At 37.7% G+C, this 19,054-nt stretch overlaps 2 protein-coding genes across 3 annotated transcripts in view; one reads left to right on the top strand and one right to left on the bottom strand.

Moving 5' to 3' along the window:
* The window catches only part of LOC125247113 (growth arrest-specific protein 2), a 63,204-nt gene extending 58,540 nt beyond the window's left edge, over positions 1 to 4,664 (top strand). The window contains 1 exon segment of the mRNA XM_048158317.1: positions 3,111 to 4,664. Coding sequence (XP_048014274.1) covers positions 3,111 to 3,320 — 210 coding nt within the window. The 3' untranslated portion in view covers positions 3,321 to 4,664.
* LOC125247127 (small VCP interacting protein) lies at positions 4,257 to 15,867 on the bottom strand. Of its 2 annotated transcripts, XM_048158333.1 has the most exons (4): positions 15,381 to 15,858; positions 12,320 to 12,370; positions 6,819 to 6,932; positions 4,257 to 5,875 (listed from the first exon to the last, which is right to left on the bottom strand). In XM_048158333.1, the coding sequence occupies exons 1-4, from the start codon at positions 15,441 to 15,443 to the stop codon at positions 5,861 to 5,863; spliced, it is 243 nt and encodes an 80-aa protein (XP_048014290.1). In that variant the 5' UTR covers positions 15,444 to 15,858; the 3' UTR covers positions 4,257 to 5,860. The 2 variants fall into 2 exon arrangements, with proteins under 2 accessions (XP_048014290.1, XP_048014289.1); XM_048158332.1 differs by lacking the exons at positions 4,257 to 5,875; positions 6,819 to 6,932 and adding an exon at positions 11,454 to 11,775 and having other exon boundaries at positions 15,381 to 15,867.
* Between the last annotated feature and the right edge of the window lie 3,187 nt (positions 15,868 to 19,054).

Below are 19,054 nucleotides of genomic sequence, written 5' to 3'. Positions count from 1 at the left end.
GCTTGCCTTCTTCCCATAGTGCATCCTGATGCCATGTGTTCCCCAGGTAAGCGACGCACCCGGCCATCCACGTGATGTAAAAGAAAACATGATTCTTCAGACCAGGCCACCTTCTTCCATTGCTCCGTGGTCCAGTTCTGATGCTCACGTGTCCACAGTTGCCACTTTCGGCGGTGGACAGGGGTCAGCATGGGCACCCTGACTGGTCTGCAGCTATGCAGCTCCATACACAACAAACTGTGATGCACTGTGTATTCTGACACCTTTCTATCAGAACCAGCATTAACTTCTTGAGCAATTTGAGCTACAGTAGCTCTTCTGTTGGATCGGACCACACGGGCCAGTCTTCGCTCCCTACGTGCATCAGTGAGACTTGGCCGCCCATGACCCTGTTGCCGGTTCACCACTGTTCCTTGCTTGGACTACTTTTGATAGATACTGACCACTGCAGACCGGGAACACCCCACAAGAGCTGCAGTTTTGGAGATGCTCTGACCCAGTGGTCTAGCCATCACAATTTGGCCCTTTTCAAACTCGCTCAAATCCTTACGCTTGCCCATTTTTCTTGCTTCTAACAAACTTTGAGGACAAAATGTTCACTTGCTGCCTAATGTATTTATATATATATATATATATATATATATATATATATATATATATATATATATATAATTCTATAATATAATATATATAATATAATATAATAATAATTTACTTGCAGATTGTGATGCAGCTGCTGTCAGATCCAATACAGTGTGCTGCTTCATCTTTCATCAAAAGTTTGAGAAACTCTCCATAATTGTGCCTCGTTCACAAAACAAAATGCTCCAAACAAACATATAATGCCATTAAAAATAAACCATCCACTTGTTTCCGATGTTGGGATCCTTCTGAAGTCTGTACAGAGACTCAAATGAGCTGTTTAAACAATGCGTAAAAATAGAGTAAAAGTTCTTTTACTCTTCAATTTGTCCTGTTGTCGACAGACTCAAGTGCGTGGGAGTACGTTAGAAACTGAATGCGCATCTGTATACTGTATCCAGTCTAGACAGTGTCAGTGATTATAAAGAGTTTTATTTGCTTTTGACGCAACGCGATGCTCGCCTCCAGTGTAGGCAAATGTCAGCCATTAAGTGACTGAACGTGGGTGGGGCCTGTGGTGCGATGATGTAAATCTATTTGTCGATGTCTTGCTCTGAAGGCAGTCATATGCAAATGTATTTGCCCATGTGATGTCACAGATCCCGCAATATCAGAACAAGCTGTTTTTATAGCTTGATTAAATTAAATTAATGCTTTGTTTATAATGAGGAGCTCTGAAACTTGCAGGATGTTTTAATGGTACAAAGACCTCTTGTGAAGTAGTACAATTTATTAATTTTATTTTATTTTGTAATCTTTTTGTTATATTTTTTTGATTGTTTTTTTTATATATATATATATATATATATATATATATATATATTTTGATAAATTATACACAGTAATTTTCCCCTAATTACAGCAAAAAAATACATAATTTATTTTACATTAAGCAGGGGCCCATCATGGTGGCCAAGCCAGCAAAACATTAGCCAGTCTCCAGTAGCCAGACGTATGACTATCAGCACTTTGCAGCTTATCTTCGCCAAGAATAGCAAGAGACTATCTGACGACAAGTGACCATTGTTGGTTTTATGCTCCATTCAGGGACAGGTGTTCATGAAATAGTTGATACCAAATTCAGTCAATCAGATCTGCTGAAAACCAGATCCAACCAACCATTTTGTGCCTGAAATGCATCAGATGGGCAGTGAACAGATTATGGTGGTCCATGGAAATGCAGCCTGAGACTGCTTAAATTAATACTACTTTCTGTTAATAATAATTCTTTCTGTTTAGGAACTGTCTTGATACGATGATCTAAGGTAATAATAGATGAGGATAAGACTCTGGGGAATGTAGGCAGCTGAAAAAATAATTTGCAGAAAATGCAGCCTCTCTTCTCCTTCAGTCTCAGGGTCTCACACGTCTCTTTGCCTAGAGGGAGTTTCACAGTGGGATCCGCAGGTGACAGATAGCCAATAAAAGGGTGTGATTACGCCACTGGAGGTGTTAAAGGATTTTGATGGCAAAGACTTTTTTCTCCAAATGAGCTTTCATAAATACCAGGATTAGGCCCAAAACTTTTTCCACACACCAGTGCTTTGCAAGTGTGCAGTCCAACTTAACATGTTCTGACATGCTTAAAATTGAGCCCCTAAGTGTACGAGTACATGTACTTGCATATGCTGATTGGCCAGCTCCGAGGGGGGCTTGAACTTGCAATAGCCGGCATGGAAATCGAGCATGCTAACAAAGACGTTAAGACTGCTCACCCTAGCCTGCAATCTTTGACCAGGAGTGGGATTTACCTTCACAGCTACCTTGCATCAGCTGGCCTGTTACACCCATCCTCATCTGGGTCACGGCACCACTGTAACTGCTTCCGCATTGCCCGCTTAGAACAGGGCTTGAACCATCAATAATTGGCATGGGAGTTAGGTGCCCTAACTTAGACACCTAACTTGGAGCCCCTAGCATAAGTCGCTAATGTTACTCTCACCTCCATCCAGGTCACAGCAGTCTCTACTGACAGTTGCTAGCATGCCTCTTGATGCCAGGGGAGTGAGGTTTAACTGCACAGCTATCTTGTACCAGCTGGAAGGAAAATACTGCAGCCCTTAGCGTCAGAGGCTAATGAATCATGTAAACCTATTTGTGACATAAAATTGCCAGATTCAAATGCTTAGCCATTATAATACATGTGTGCAGTCCTATTCAACTAAATTGACATGCAGTCTTGCGTTCCTGTTGAGGTGACAAACCTCAGTTCTCAAGGGAGTCATAAGCTGTGTCCAAATCTGCTCTCTATCCACTATATAGTGCACTATATTGGGTGTCAGCCATATTGTAGTGGTGTCCGAAGAATTCTGAGTAAACGACTTCATTCCCTACATTCGTTCACTACTTTATACCCATAATCCACTCTGAATTCGAGTGTACATTCAATGTACACTTACTGAAGCACTATTTCCCAAAATCCAACCTAGAGATGTGTATCTCAAAAGTCTTTTTCTCTGTCTCCCTAGATGCTGCATAATAAACATGTGATGGTGCGTGTTGGTGGAGGCTGGGAGACGTTTGAGAGCTACCTGCTAAAGCATGACCCATGTCGCATGCTCCAGATCTCTCGCGTGGAAGGCAAGATCTCGCCCATCTCTGGCAAATCTCCAAACATCAAAGACCTCGCGCCTGACAGCTACCTGGTAGTGGCGGCCCACTACAAAAGCAAGAAGTAAAGAAGAAATGTACTAATGAAACAATGACTTTTAATGTAACTTTGAAGCACAGCTCACTGGCTCGTCGTTGTAGACGCCACAAGGAACTTCCATTGGCTTCTAAAACTAACTAAATGACAGTGTAGATCAGCTAGTTTGATAATGTATAACTAAGATACCAAGGGAACTGGAAAACAGAATCTAGGTTGTTTTATGTGTATACCATTTTCTTTTCTTTTGTGTAATAACCTTATACATTCGATCTTGACAAATGAAATCGCTGGATGAATTCAAATATTCACTTCTACCCTGGTGGCTGTTCCCGTAATTGCTTCATTTGCTGACAATATTAATGATTTTTTTTATGGGGCTATTATTATTATTATCTTCTTTTGATGTCATGATATATATTTTCAGGCATTTATTGTACTTGACTGTGATGGCCTTGCTCTTTTGGAGAATGGAATCTAATCAGCCAATCATGCAGATGAATAGACCCTGAAGCCATAAAAGCATAAAGGCATGATCAAGTGGTTAAGCTGTTGTTCTTGCCAAACATCACAATAGGAAGAAATGTGATGTAGAAGACTGTGACCTTGAAATGGTGGTTTTAGAAACTGCTGATCTCATCCAGTGAGCGACAGTTCTAGGTCAAAGGAGAATAGCCAGACTGGAAGCTTCGCAGAAGAACATACCTGAACGCAGATCACATTAAACCTTTCAAGTCAGCAAAGAAGAGGAAACTTAAACATGAGTTCAGTGTAATCCAGTGGTCCATCCAATAAAAAAAATCTGCAGTGACTGCATGATGTCTGGTTAACAAGGGCCAGAAGCTTCAAGGATGTATTTCCAGCACTTTGTTGAATCAAGGTTTAACTAATGAAGTGAGCAGAGCACTGAGAGGTTTTTCCAGTATAGTGCAAGTAAAACAAATAAAATAGTAACAAATAAAAAAGGTTGTTTAATCAAACACACAATCTTTATTTAAGCAACAGCTTTGCAGTTGTGCTTCTAAAACAGTTCCTGATCAAAGATATGCCACTGCCCTCTACTGTTAAACATAAACATTGCAATACTTCATCTGATTTATTGTATTAATGTTATACAGTGTGTATATGTTAGTTTTTTACATTCGCTAGGACCCATTTCTTAATACTTAGGTCACTTTTTTAAAACTCTTCACACAGTCATATTTACAAACTTTTAACTCGGCAAAACAGTGAATTTCATCCAAAACGCAGTAAAACTACCAAAACACTACCAAAAACAGCTTTGTTAGGTTTTGAATTTAAACAGTTTAGGAAAAAGTATGTAAGCATGTGCAAATTGGCCTGTAGGTATATAGAGTTTCAGTGGTGTTTGTGTTAAAAAAAAAAAATAATTGATGGTATTTGAAAAATGCAAATTTGGAAATGGAATTTAATGTTGTGCTCACTGTATTAAGTGTTTTGAAAAAGTGGCCTAACTATTGAAAAATGGGTCCTAGTGTATAAACCTGCAATAACCCATTCTGAAAGAAACCTGGGAAGATATTTCTGTTAATTATTTGGTGCAATTCTATTTCCCTGTCACAAGCATTGACTGTGATTGCTGTAGGCAGAGGTAACAACTTATGAGCATAACTGAAAACCATTTCTTAAAAAGAAATGCATCAAAGGCAATATGAAGCGTTCACTCAGAGTTCCTATAGGTACAATATATTTCACACTAATCACAATAGCTCAGGCTGCTACCTAACGGAAAAGTAGAATCCCATGTCTAAAGTCACAATTGCATGGCCCAGAAATATGGATGTTGAGTTTAAACGTGGTAAGTTAAGATTTTCTTAACTTAAGACAACCAAAGCCCTTCAGAAAGGGTGAGAAATTGAGGTGTCTGATAAGATAAAGTGATACACATTCAACTTGGTTCATAAGAACAGCAAGTCATACAATCAACAGGCAGTGAAAGTGCTAACTGACATAATATCCTTAATTTGCATGTTTAACTTCACTCTTAAATATCACACATTTCCCACATGCTGTACAGGCCTGAAAAATCGCAAAATGCACTATGAGCTTACAACCAAAACACACTGGTAACGGATGCATAAATATAAATGGCTAACTATGCACAAAATTATCCAAAATCCAATATAAAACATGCTTTTCAGTCGTATAAATGTGTATTAAAATGACATTCAGATCTCAGAGTCTAGGTTCGTAAACAATGTCAAAAATAGAAAGCACATTGGTACAAAAGCTGCGTGTGTGAAAATGATGCATGAACATGAACGGAATAGGTTGTGAAAAAAACCATTATATGAAATCTCTATCCCAGAAACCCACTAGCTAGCCCATCTTGGCATTTAAAGGGGCGTGGCCTGAATGCACTCTGGCAAATCAGAAGACCTGGAGGATTAGGAGCTTGGCAGTCTCTACGCAAACTCCCCTGGCTAGTGTACACTTCAAAATAAGAAAGAAAGCACAGAGTTTACAGAATCTCTCAAGTCAGCGGGAAATACTGCAGATGAAGGTTGATCCCCAATGTAGACACACCAGTGATCTTCCCTTCAGCCTGTGTTAGCCAACCTGCCACTGGAGAGAAAGAGAAAAGAACACTAAATACTCTTACTTTTCTTTAGTCAGTGAGGATTTAACATCAAATATCAGTGAAATAAGATACTTCACCTTCAGAAAAGACTGTCCGACTCAGAAGGCCAAACCAAATATTACTTAAAATATATAGCACCACGTCCTCTTGTACCACTGTTTGAAGAATTTCTCTTCCAGAATCTGGCAGTAAGGTGTGGGAGTTCATTTTTAGTCAATCTCCTATCCTAAAAAGTCCATCTTGCAGATCCAAAATCCAAAACTTACTGCCAGATTCTGGAAGATAAATTCTTCAAACAGTGGTACAAGAGGATGTGGTGCTGGTCCTTCCGGAGTCCCTCTCAATCTGTCTGTCTATAAAGCTTATAAAAAAACAGTATGCATGTATTTTACAACACTTCAGCTTGTGATTCATATTAAGTGGGGGTCATTTTTAAGGATTCTTTACCTAACCTAAGTCATGACACCTTGCACTTCTGGAGACTCCAGGTAGGTTGCAGTTCTGGAAAATGGTGGCACTGGAGACTAAAGGGTTTTACACTTAATTCTTCATCTTAAAGGGATAATTCACCCAAAAATGAAAATTATCCCATGATTTACTCACCCTCAAGCCATTCTAGGTGTATATAACCATCTTCTTTCAGACAAACACAATCAGAGATATTTTTAAAAATATTCTTGTGAATGGGGGCCACATTTTGAAAAAAAAAAAATGCATCCATCCATAATCAAAGTGATCCATATGACCCCAGGAGGTTAATAAAGGCATAATAAATGCATTTTTGTAAGAAAAATATCCATATTTAAAACTTTATCAATTAAAATAACTAGCTTCTGGCGGACAACCATACGCATACTGCGCAATTCGACGTGCGCCAAATGAGTAATCCACTGAAGCGATAGTGGATAAATAAATTAATTAAATTACCTTTAGTCCCCCACCTCCAGAAGGTACAGAGTTCATGGTCTGTTTCTCTGTCTCTTCTTGTTTCTTCTTTTTCCTCTCCAAGGCTTCTGGGTTTTTGATACCTCTGTAGGTAGTCTACACAAAGATCAGACAAAATACAGCTACCACACCATACTTAATTCAGTGAGAACAATAGCATATTTCAAATGAATCAAAGCATTAACTAGTAGTTGAAGTGTGCAATATTATTCAGTGCTCACGTGCCGAATCATAGTGCACCTTAGATAAGCTGGAAATGTGAGTACAGAGTGTGCAAAAACTAAAACTCTATAATCTATAATAACACTGGACACTAGAATAACTGCCCTGACTAACTAGCCAATAATGACATCATAGACCTTATTCAGAGCAGAGCCATGATGGATATGAAAGCTGTGAGGGACAAACTTACCGTGTTTTCAATGGCATCCGCTGTAAAAAGCTGTATAAATCTCCTAGATCACTTATACATTTCCACAGCTCATGTTGCCTGGGGTTTTTTGTCTACTGAAATTTCTCTGCAGTGTTTTGCCAGCAGAACAATCCAAAAACACTTTAAAGGATTAGTTCACTTAAGAATTAAAATTTCCTGATAATTTACTCACCCCCATGTCATCCAATTTGTTCATGTCTTACTTTCTTCAGTCGAAAAGAAATTAAGGTTTTTGAGGAAAACATTCAAGGATTTTTCTTCATAATAGTGGCCTTCCAACAGGGGCCAGCGGGTTGAAGGTCCAAACTGCAGTTTCAAAGCAGCTTCAAAGGGGTCTACACAATCCCAGCCAAGGAATAGGGGTCTTGTGTAACGCGCAGCACAGAGCAGTGAAAGACAAGCATTTGTGGTTAAAAAGTATATAATTTTCATTTTAGAAAATGACTGAATGTTGCGCTAGATAAGACCCAGTTGGGATTGTGTAGAGCCCTTTGAAGCTGCATTGAAACTGCAAATTGGACCCTCAACCCATTGGTCACCATTAAAGTCTGCTATATCCTGGAATGTTTTCCTCAAAAACCTTAATTTCTTTTTGACTGAAGAAAGAAAGACAAACATCTTGGATGACATGGGGGTGAGTAAATTATAAGGAATTCTTTTTAATTCTGAAGAGAACCGTACAACAAACTGAAGAGATGTATGGCACTGCTGTGAATAAGGTCTATAGAGGTGAATCTGAACAAGGGGTGGTTGATTATGATTTAACTTTTTTAACTTTAGTTGGTGTGTTTGAGCATAAACAATATCTGCAAAGTTACGACGCTCAAAGTTTAATGCAAAGGGAGATATTTTCTTTTAAAGAATTCTCTGTTTAAGGACTAAAACAAATGGCTGGTAGGGACTACAACAGGCTTCTTCCCGGGTTAGTGACATCACTAACCCTAAAATGTACATAAACCCCGCCCCCAGGAACACACAACAAAGGGGGTGAGGATATGTTGGGCTGCTTTAGAGAAGAGGAAGAGTTGTTGTAGTAGAGTGTTGTTGACATGTTACCACAACCTGTGAGTATGTTTTATTCTTTGTTGTGTTTTCCATTAATAGTTTCTATCGTTATTTTTATGTTGTAGCAAGGACGTAAACAAAGGGCAACACTGTTTAACTCTGCTAGCCAGTTACATAATTGCGTATTAACAGAGCGTTTTTAGGAGAACGGAAACAGCAGTGTAGAATAAAGGTAAAATATGTGAAAAATACAGTTTGCAGTTTTGCAAAATGCAGGTTTTTTTTTTTATTAAAAAACATGAAAACATGTTACAGTGCACCCCATAAACACAATCAAGCCTTCGAAAATAGCTGATCAACCACTCCCTTTGTAACTTTTTTTATTTATTTTTTTTATAAATACTAGTGTGCCAAAGACTTTGCACAGTACTGTGTGTGTATATCATGTTAGTATATCATAGTTGTGGTGGTCCTGCAGAAGCTCCAAAATCAGTGTGAATTCTTGTTCTTTTGTTCTGTTAACAACTCGCACACTGACTCACATCCAACTCAAAATAGTTACAATAAACATTTCACGAATTAAACTTTTAACACTAATAAATTCTACAGAGGTAATGGGACTTTCTTCATGATTACACTAGCAGTGAAAAAGAACAGTGTGGCCACAAGCATTATGACAGCAGCAGTAAGAACAAAGACTATAGAATAACACAAGACGTGTCACTCGTATTGTTTTGAATGGGAGAAAGTGTAACGCAATATGGCGGAATAAGTCCCGCCTTCTAAATAAGAGCCAATCGCCGACTGGTAAAGTCATTGCGTCACTGCAGCAGCCGTTAGAAGCACCGGTTTCTATAGAAACAGTCAGACGCGCACCTCTGAAACATGGCAGAAGAGACGCGCATTTAGGTCTGCGCATGCGCATTAGCTTGATCCAGCCTAAAAAATACAGTTTTTTTGTCATGATTCGAGCGTTTGGATAAAACATTTATAAGACAGCTGTTGTCAGATTTCATTGGTGATTTCAAATATGAAATGTAATCGTAAGGTTGGCGAACAGTTTTGGAGAATTTGATGTTTCCCCATTCAAAGAGATAGGGCATGATGCCCAAGATGCCCGAGAGGCGTTTCAAAGATGGCCGCCGAGTGAAATGACTTGTCTTAAAGGGACTTTGGTAAGAATCAAGCTCACTTTAGTCATTATGACATCACAGAAGATGTTTGTCATGGTGTTTCAGCTGTAGAAGTGTGTAGACAGTAGAAGGAGGATGTGTACTTACCGTGCCGCTTTAGTAGTTCTATGCTTTCCCTTAAACCTCTAAGAGACAGTAAAACGGCCCTCCAATTACATGTGGGGAAACTAAAATCACTATACTATAAAACACTGGGTGTTTAAAAAGGATCTCAAATGTGAGGATCCTTGTTTTCTTTCTCTTAAAAGGTATAGTTCATCCAAAAAAGAAAATTATCCCATGATTTACTCATCCTCAAGCCATCCTACAGTAGCTGTATATGACTATCTTCTTTAAAAATATAATGGTAGTGAATGGGGGGGCCGCATTTTGAACAACAAAAAACTCATCCATCGATAATCAAATAATCCATACGGCTCCAGTGGGTTAATAAAGGCCTTTTGAAGCAAAGCGATGCATTTTTGTAAGAAAAATAACCATATTTAAAACTTCATAAATTCAAATAACTAGCTTCCGGTGGACGACCGTATGCATACCGCGCAACTCAACTCGCGGCAAATGAGTAACCCGTGACGTGATATATATGACGCAGGATGTAGGAGTATTGTAAGCTTAGTTCAAACAAATAGGGCTGTGCAACACACTCAAGCTCCCCCAAATCGACTTGCGCAGTATGCGTACAGTAGTCCACCGGAAGCTAGATATTTGAACTTATAAAGTTTTAAATATGGTTATTTTTCTTACAAAAACACAACGCTTTGCTTCAAAGGGCCTTTATTAAAGGAACACTCCACTTTTTAAAAAAATAGGCTCATTTTCCAACTCCCCTAGAGTTAAACAGTTGAGTTTTACCGTTTTCGAATCCATTAATCTGATCTCCGGGTCTAGTGGTACCACTTTTAGCATACTGTAGTTTAGCATAGTTCACTGAATCTGATTAGACCGTTAGCATCTCGCTCAAAAATGACCAAAGAGTTTCGATATTTTTCCTATTTAAAACTTGACTCTTCTGTAGTTACATTGTGTACTAAAACCGATGGAAAATGAAAAGTTGCGATTTTCTAGGCCGATATGGCTAGGATACTCTCATTCTGGCGTAATAATCAAGGAACTTTGCTGCCGTACCATGGGTGCAGCAGGCGTAATGATATTACACAGTGTCTCTCACAAATGTCTCCATGGTTGCAAGGCACTCTCCCTGTGCCGCTTTTAACCCACTGGAGCCGTATGGATTACTAGATTACGGATGGATTTTTTTTTTTTCAAAATGCGGGCCACCATTCACTAAAATTATGAATCTTGGAGTAGGGCTGCACGATTTATCGTGATTAAACGGCACGCGATGTGGCAATGCGCAGCTTGTCAGAGCTGTATGGCTCTGTGATCAGTAGTTTAAATGCTTCTCCATCTGAAAGCCAGAGGGCGCTCTTGCACAAAAAACTCCAAATATGCCCTGCCGCAGAAAAGATATACGCGTCATATCGCTTGTAGCTGAATAAACAGAAGACTGAAACGCTTTGATTAAACATGACTAATAAACACACGACTGCCTTATTCTGTGTAAGAAGCCACATCATCTCACAGAAAGATGCTCAACTGTCATTATGAAGTGAGTTGGGTGTAAATGTCTTTTGTTGGACAAGATGTTAATAAATGCTTATAAATAGGCATGGAAAGATGTTTGACGCGTGTTGCTTTTTCAAATGTACGTTATAAGCGACTCTGGATTAGCATTTGTAGCCATACTTCATTGACAAGCTGCGCATAAAGAAAAACATAATCGCACTAAGAATCGCATATTAATGTTATTTCTTTATTTTGTTTTTATGGCACACAAAAAGTATTCTTGTCACTTTATAATATTAAGATAGAACCACTGAACTCACATTAACCTTTTCAAATATGTTTTTCGAACCTTAATGGACCTTGAGAGTTTGAATGGCATTGCTGTCTATGGAGGCCTCACTGAGCCATCGGATTTCATCAACAATATCTTAATTTGTGTACTGAAGATGAACGAAGGTCTTACGGCTGTAGAACGACATGAGGGTGAGTAATAAATGACATTATTTTCATTTTTAGGTGAACTAACCCTTTAAGCGCGGCATTTACAAACGCTAAAAACCGGTGGATGGAGGATGCTGTGATCAGAGCTGTGTTTGTTGTGTTGTGGGTTTCGTGATAACGGAGATGGAATGTAAACGCATAATTTACGTGACTGAAAGAGCAAAAGTGGGGCTAAGAGACGAAATCTTCGATGACAACTTCCACTATTACATATCATCGAGGCAGAGAAAAGATCACAACCCTGCAGACAACAGGTAAATGACATTATCACTGTTTTCCATGTTCGTAAAGTAAATATGTTTACACAGCTTTTTAAAAAGTGACGGGTGCTGGTGTTTGACATGCGTTTGACCAATCAACGTATGCTTACGTCACTGATAGTTCCTATAGTGCTGGGTTATACCCTACTCTGAAGTAGGAGCTAATTTAGTTTCCCCCAAAATGAGATCCTAGAACTAAAATCTTTAATAGTTCCTGCGGTACGAACACGGCAAAATCCGGGTAATTCAGCCAATAGTTCTAGGAACTATATAAAGGTTCCTCTTTTCTAAAGTGCTTGAAATTTTTCATTGAAGTGTTCATTGTCAAGTGGTTGTTTGTAAACTCATTCCTCATAAATGCATTTTTTTGGAATATTTGTACTTGTAAATGTGTTTGTCAGAATGAAGGACTATTTAAGTTACACTGAACTGATGAAAATGGTTATAGCATCTCAAATATAGACTTTCCCCTATATAATCACAAAGTTTAACTTTGATGTTTGAAAAAAGTTTCAAAAGCTTTACCTCTTTCTGTCTCTTCTCTGCAGCATCTGCTAGCTGTCGTCTCCTTGTCTCCTGTCAAAAATACATGTTTTAAAAATCACCTAAACATCTGTCAAACTCCAAAAATAACAAAAGTGAGACCCAAGTCTTTACAAAAATATATTATGTCTATTTATACATTTCTTAGCAAAACTAAAGTTGTACTCATTTTTAAATTAAAGGGTTAGTTCACCCAAAAATGAAAATGATGTCATTTATTACTCACCCTCATGTCGTTCTACACCTGTAAGACCTTCGTTAATCACAAATTAACACAAATTAAGATATTTTTGATTAAATCCGATGGCTCAGCCTGCATTCACAGCAATGACCGTCATCGAAACCGTGTGTGAAAATGAGGAAAAGCGCTTATTAACGTTTTACCGGCCTCTAGCGTTCGTTTCAGTCAAAAACTGCAGCGAGACGTATGCGTTGGTACGTAATTTTGTGTCTCGTGAAAATGTGCCCACGGGTACGTCTCTCCCATGAGACCCGGTTGGAGAAGAAGTACCACTGCTCCCTATGTAGGCGTCACTGACCCACTGGATTTAATCAAAATATCTTATTTTGTGTTCTGAAGATGAACGAAGATCTTACGGGTGTGGAACGACATGAGGGTGAGTAATAAATGACATTATTTTTATTTTTGGGTGAACTAACCCTTTAATACTTTGTATTTAAATTATTTAAATTAAATTATTAATGTATGTATGTACAGTATGTATATATATATATATATATATATATATATATATATATATATATATATATATATATATATATATATATATATATATATATATACACACACATTAATAATTTAATTTAAATATTAAAATATTATTATTATTATTATTATTATTGAATGAATTGTAGCAGACATTGAAGGAAAAGCCAACACATGTTCAAAGAACGAATGAATAAAATAAATAAATAAAATTATAAATAGACATGATTTAAAAACATATTAATTAAAAATAAATAAATCAAATGGACAACACAGACAAGCAGGGAAAAACAGACTTAACCTTCTTCTTCTTCGGGTTTTTACGCAGCTGGCATCCAATTTGTTGCATTACTGCCACCTACTGTATTAAATTCCCTTTACACTATATTCTCTTCTCCAATCCAGTTTCTTCTAATTTCTTTCCTAATAAATATTTCCTGCCTTTTTGTTTCTCTGCACACGCTAAAATACTTTTAACACTTTCCTCTACCCGTCCTAAACTCTGTAACTGGGTCATCATTTCTTGTCTTTCTTGAATAAACCTCCTACAAGATATTAAAACATGCTCAACTGTCTCACACTCCTGACATTGTGTGCACATTCCTGTTGGGTGTTTCCCCATAATATCTATTATGTAAAGTGCTATTAAGATTGCTATGCCCCATTCTTATTCTACTTAAAATGACTCCTACTCATACCATTATCTCTTGACACACCCACTCTGCTTTATATTGAATATAAATGCCTCCCTTTTGTTTCATTCTGCCACTGTTGCTGCCATTTGTCCATTATTTCTTTCCACACTATGCTCTTTCCCTCTGATTTAGATAACTTAATATTGATTTCAACATTTTCCTTTTTAGTTGCCATTTTTGCCAACTTGTTTGCCCTTTCATTGCCCGCAATACCTGAATGAGCCGGAACCCACATGCAATATTCTTCCCCTGCCTAACTGCAGTTGTATAAATAAATAAAATATCATAGATCAAGCCCTTATGGTTTCTAGTCGTGCCTAATTTAATGCTCGAAAGAGCAGATACAGAGTCACTACATATTAAAAACTTGCTGGCGCCACTTTCTACAATCCATTCTATTGCTTCTAAAATAGCAACTAATTCTACAGCATATACACTTAAATAATCAGATGTTCTTTTATAATATCCACTTTACACTTTGGCACACTAACTCCTAAACCAGTTGTATTTGCTTCTTTAGATTCAAAGATCTGAATACAGTTCTTATATTTATACTCCCCATATCTCTGTTATTCTTCTATTATATCAGATGTCCAATCACATTGTCTGATCTTCAGTAGCTCTAAATCTACCTTTGGACACTCTAATACCCAAACTGGTTTAATTGGCCATATTACAGTTTCCTCAAATTCTCTATTGTATATTCTTACATCTTTCGCTATCTGGTGTCTCGTCCAACCAAAGCTTTCTCTATATACTTTCTCCTTCTCCCAACTCAACTGCAATACATTTTTCACTGGATAATATTCTCCATGCCCTCTAATATTAATCCAATAGTTGGCTGCTAACTGAAGTCTGCGTAACCCCAAAGGCATTTCCCCATCTTCCACCTGCATTGCACAAACTGGTGTGGTTCTTACCGCCCCTAAACAAATTCTTAGAGCTCTAGCTTGCACTATATCTAATTTTGCTAACATAGACTTTGATGCTGATCTATACACAGTGCAGCCATAGTCTATCCTTGATCTTATCATTGCTATATAAATATATTTCAAAGCTGTAAAATTAGCTCCCCATTTTAAACCTGAAAGACATCTCATGACATTTATTACTTTCCTGCACATAAACGGTATACTTTATATGTTTTTCCATGTTATTTTATTGTCAAAGTAAACTCCAAGAGACCGAAAGCATTCAACATTTTCTAAACAGTTTCCATACAGTTTCAGCTGATTCCCCCCAGTCTTTCTCCTTGTAAAAAAACAGACTTAACCTTATCAATAGCACAATCGAAGAGCTCATATTGAGAACAGGAATTTGTTACATTATTTTATTTCTAGTTTATCAAAGATATTTGAAAAATTAGTCTGATGTCTTTTTCAAAACAAAAAGTGAGAGAGTAGGAAGTAATCCACAAAAAACGTCTATTTATGGATAACTAAATGAGAGTATTTCACAAACAAACAAATAACGTTTTATTCTCACGTGACATTCATAATGTCACTCAGTGCTATTATGAAGTCAAGCTGGCGTTCTGTTTAGGAAATGTTAACGCTTGAAAGATGAACACAGTGAAAGATGTAATGAAAATGAATACAATAAAAGTATTAAAAGTACTCACAGGGTCTGGTGTGACTACTACATCATCCCCAGCTCCACTCAGACAGGGTAAACACATACCCATTCTGATGTTGTAGCACAGGCACAAATAAAACTTTTTCAGCCAAATTTGAGCAGTTATGATGATGCCAGGCCGCTGATGTAATCTAGCAGTTTCAAAGCTTTTCTATGCTGCCATAAACCCACTATGAGAGCTGCTTGAACAGAACTAGCAATGTAAACAAAGCTGTGCTGAGCTACTTTAGCCAACTAACGTTACCGCTACTGATAAATAACCGTTACCACACTAACAGACTAATGTAATCTTCAGCAAACCTCTTTCTCACAGCTCCCGACATCTGTTTTTTGATTTTGTTGTGTAAATATGATATATTAGTTTAGCTGAAAGTGTGGCTGTCAGAATGACAGCATTACAGCAGCTCCAACAGTCGAGGAAGTGAAGCTCAACAGCGCCACCCTGCGGTATGGATGTGAATGTGCTGTCGCTTTGGTAACACTGTATGTTGATGGTGTATTCCATTATAGTTTGATATACTATACCATAGTACTGACTGATTACCGTAATGATTCAGAGAAACCATTGATATAATACTCTGTCCAAATACATGTTTTGTTTTGTGTTGAGTGACTGCTGAGTGTTGAGTTTGTGGAAAGCTATAACATGGAAATTCCAAACCAAATTGTATCATAGTAAGTGTAGTTTAGCTTAGCTGTGATATTAGGCATAGGTATAGTCTACAACATTAGAATGAATGAATGTGATTGCTCACTATAGTTATACATGGTTTTACAAAGAATGTGGAATGTACAAAACAGCACTTATCTGTTTGCATTTATTTATTTAGTATTTGAAAGAATGTTAATCAGTTCACCTAATCAATTTAGTTGTCTATACAAAGATATTTGTGAATAACTGTCAAAGCAGATGTATGGTTCATTTGGAGCCATAGGGTGTATGGAAATGGTACGTCCATCAGAAGGGGTTAAAGGGGTAATGACATGGCAAAATCATGGCCAAAATAGTAGTGCACCAGAAGTTAGCAGTTTTAAATTATGGTATAGGCTATGTAACATAATGTATTTACCCAATCAAAAGACTTTAAAGCATCTTACAGTAGAAATGGTGACAGGTCATCAGACCACAGAGGAGAAGAACTGGATGGCATTGGCAGAGGGACCAGTGGAGAAAAAGGAGACTTGGAGCTGGGCGTGACCATCAGTGATGAATGAGACTTGGAGCTTGGTGGGACCAGCGGAGACTAAAGACTGTGGGAACAGATCCTTTATTATTCCTCACATACACTATATTGCCAAAAGTATTGGGACCTCACAAATGCCCTTCTAGAAGAATGGTCAAAAATTCCCATAAACACACTCCCAAACCTTGTGGAAAGCCTTCCCAGAAGAGTTGAAGCTGTTATAGCTGCAAAGGGTGGGCCAACTCCATATTAAAGCCTACGGATTAAGAACGGGATGTCATTAAAGTTTATGTGCATATAAAGGCAAGATGCTGATTCAATTCTTTGGCCGGATGTAAATGTAAATTTAACTTATTTAAGCCAGATAAATATTTCATTTAATTACTCAAAATTAAATGCAACCAAGAAACAACCAGACAACTATACACGGTCTGAATGACATGCTGAATATACATATTAGAATAGTTTTAATATACAAAAAGAATCATAAAATCATAGACTGCAAACTCATAATTAGTTTGCACATGATCATAGGAGCAAGAAAAATCTTCCATCTGCTCATTATAAATATATATGCGGACCCATAATCTATGCGTTGCCTCAGCAAACGCAAGATTCAAGCCACTAGATTCTTTATTGCATAAGACTTTCTTCCCTTGAAAAGAAAGCCAACAGGAGTAGAGCTAAAACTCCTGAAAGTGCATGATATTTTATGAATGAACAAAGTCAGCCCTCTCAAGAGCCGACCATGCAAGCTCTGCTCCCAAACAAACAACACATGCATGTATCCTCGTAATGTAGAGAGGGCAGGGAGGAGCATGTGATTAAAATTTCTGTTTGCTCGCCATTATACTTCTGTCTATGTCCGGTCTACCACCGGTCTATGGGAGGGTAAATGTATAGGTTTTTCAGATCTTTTGACCTAATGGATATTTTTGATCAAAATAAGCTCTCGCAATTTACATATGAAGTGCATATGAGTGCGTGTTAGAAATCAGGAATGATAAGGGAACACTGCTCTTGGTAGTGAGCGTGAGTGTGTGTGCACAGAAACACATCTTAGACAGCTTACAAGTACTGAATTGATTGTATAAACAGGATAAGACTTAAACACACAATTGTAACAATTCAGTACTGACCTGATCATATTTCACCGAATCCCTGGACTTGGTTGGACTTGGGAACATTTATCGAGTCCCAAACACCCGAGTCTGAGTAAAACTGCATCCAAGTCCAAGTCAACGATGAGATCAGACAAAGAACATTTAAAACTCAGGACTACATATACAAAGAATAATCAAAGGGGAGAAAACAAGAAACAGGTGTGGCAAATTAATCAAACAATGAATCACCATTCTACTAATGCAAACATGAAAACCAAGGAAACAGAAAGGGAAAAAATCAGGACAAACTAAACTCAAACTTAGACATAACATGACAATATGATACATTAATATAATTAAAACAAAATACAGAGCAGTCCAAAATCCTAAATCCTACTTGGTTACAACTAGGGATGCAAAGGGGAGGAAAATTTCTGGAAACTTCCCAGAATTTGTGGAAACTTTCCAGGATTTTTGGAAACTTTCAAGAAATTTTGGAAACTTTCTGGAAATTTACCGGAAATTTTCTGCCCCTTTGCATCCCTAGTTACAACCCACATGACAGCTACACTTTAACAACCAAGAACAACAAAACCTGGAGAAAGCTATCTGTTAGTATTCCCATTCTTACCTGTTCAGCTGATGAGGCACTCCCTGGAAGTATGTGTAACCGGGTGGAAATAAAAGACACACAATGGAAGCAAAATTATGCTTTTCAATACTGATTTTTATTTAATCTGACTGCTGTTCAAAAAAAATTGTGACAGTGGTCGATGGGAGCAAAACTTGAATAATCAAGCTTACAGAAACAGATTTGGGATAGTTGAAGATTTCACTAATTACACCATACAAAAAGAAAAAAAATCTCTTATCCACAGTTTAAGCAATCACAATTTGAGAAATGACAGAATCAATTGTTGCAAAGATAAGTTAAGACAATGATTAGTGTCACTTCCAATCAACTAGATGTAATTCAGACTAGGACATGTAACCCCCAACGAAGTACAGTAAAATACCTTTTACTTGCCTTTTTACTTGCCTCCAGGCATTTAAATACCTTTTAAATGCCTTTTTGTCACCATCTCTGTTTGAAACCTGCAATTGCAGTTATATGCGGAATTATTATTTTTACATGTGTTGTGCCTCGGCATGGCTCCTTAGTGCGGATGAATCTAATGCTTGCTGTCACCACATTGCTGCGGATACTGTACAGATTCACAGAATGTCGTGGAAGTATGACCAAAATAAGAATTTTCACCGGAAAATATCATCTGAACAAGTAAGTGACATGTCTGTCCACTTTTGTTCTGACTAACTGAGAAAAAACAAACATTACAGTAAATCGCGTTGCCAATGGTGATTAAATCTAACGA

This window comes from Megalobrama amblycephala, linkage group LG15, assembly GCF_018812025.1.
Source record: "Megalobrama amblycephala isolate DHTTF-2021 linkage group LG15, ASM1881202v1, whole genome shotgun sequence".
Taxonomy (NCBI): domain Eukaryota; kingdom Metazoa; phylum Chordata; class Actinopteri; order Cypriniformes; family Xenocyprididae; genus Megalobrama; species Megalobrama amblycephala.
The sequence above is the reverse complement of the archived record's forward strand: the minus strand, read 5'-3'. Positions and strand labels throughout refer to the sequence as shown.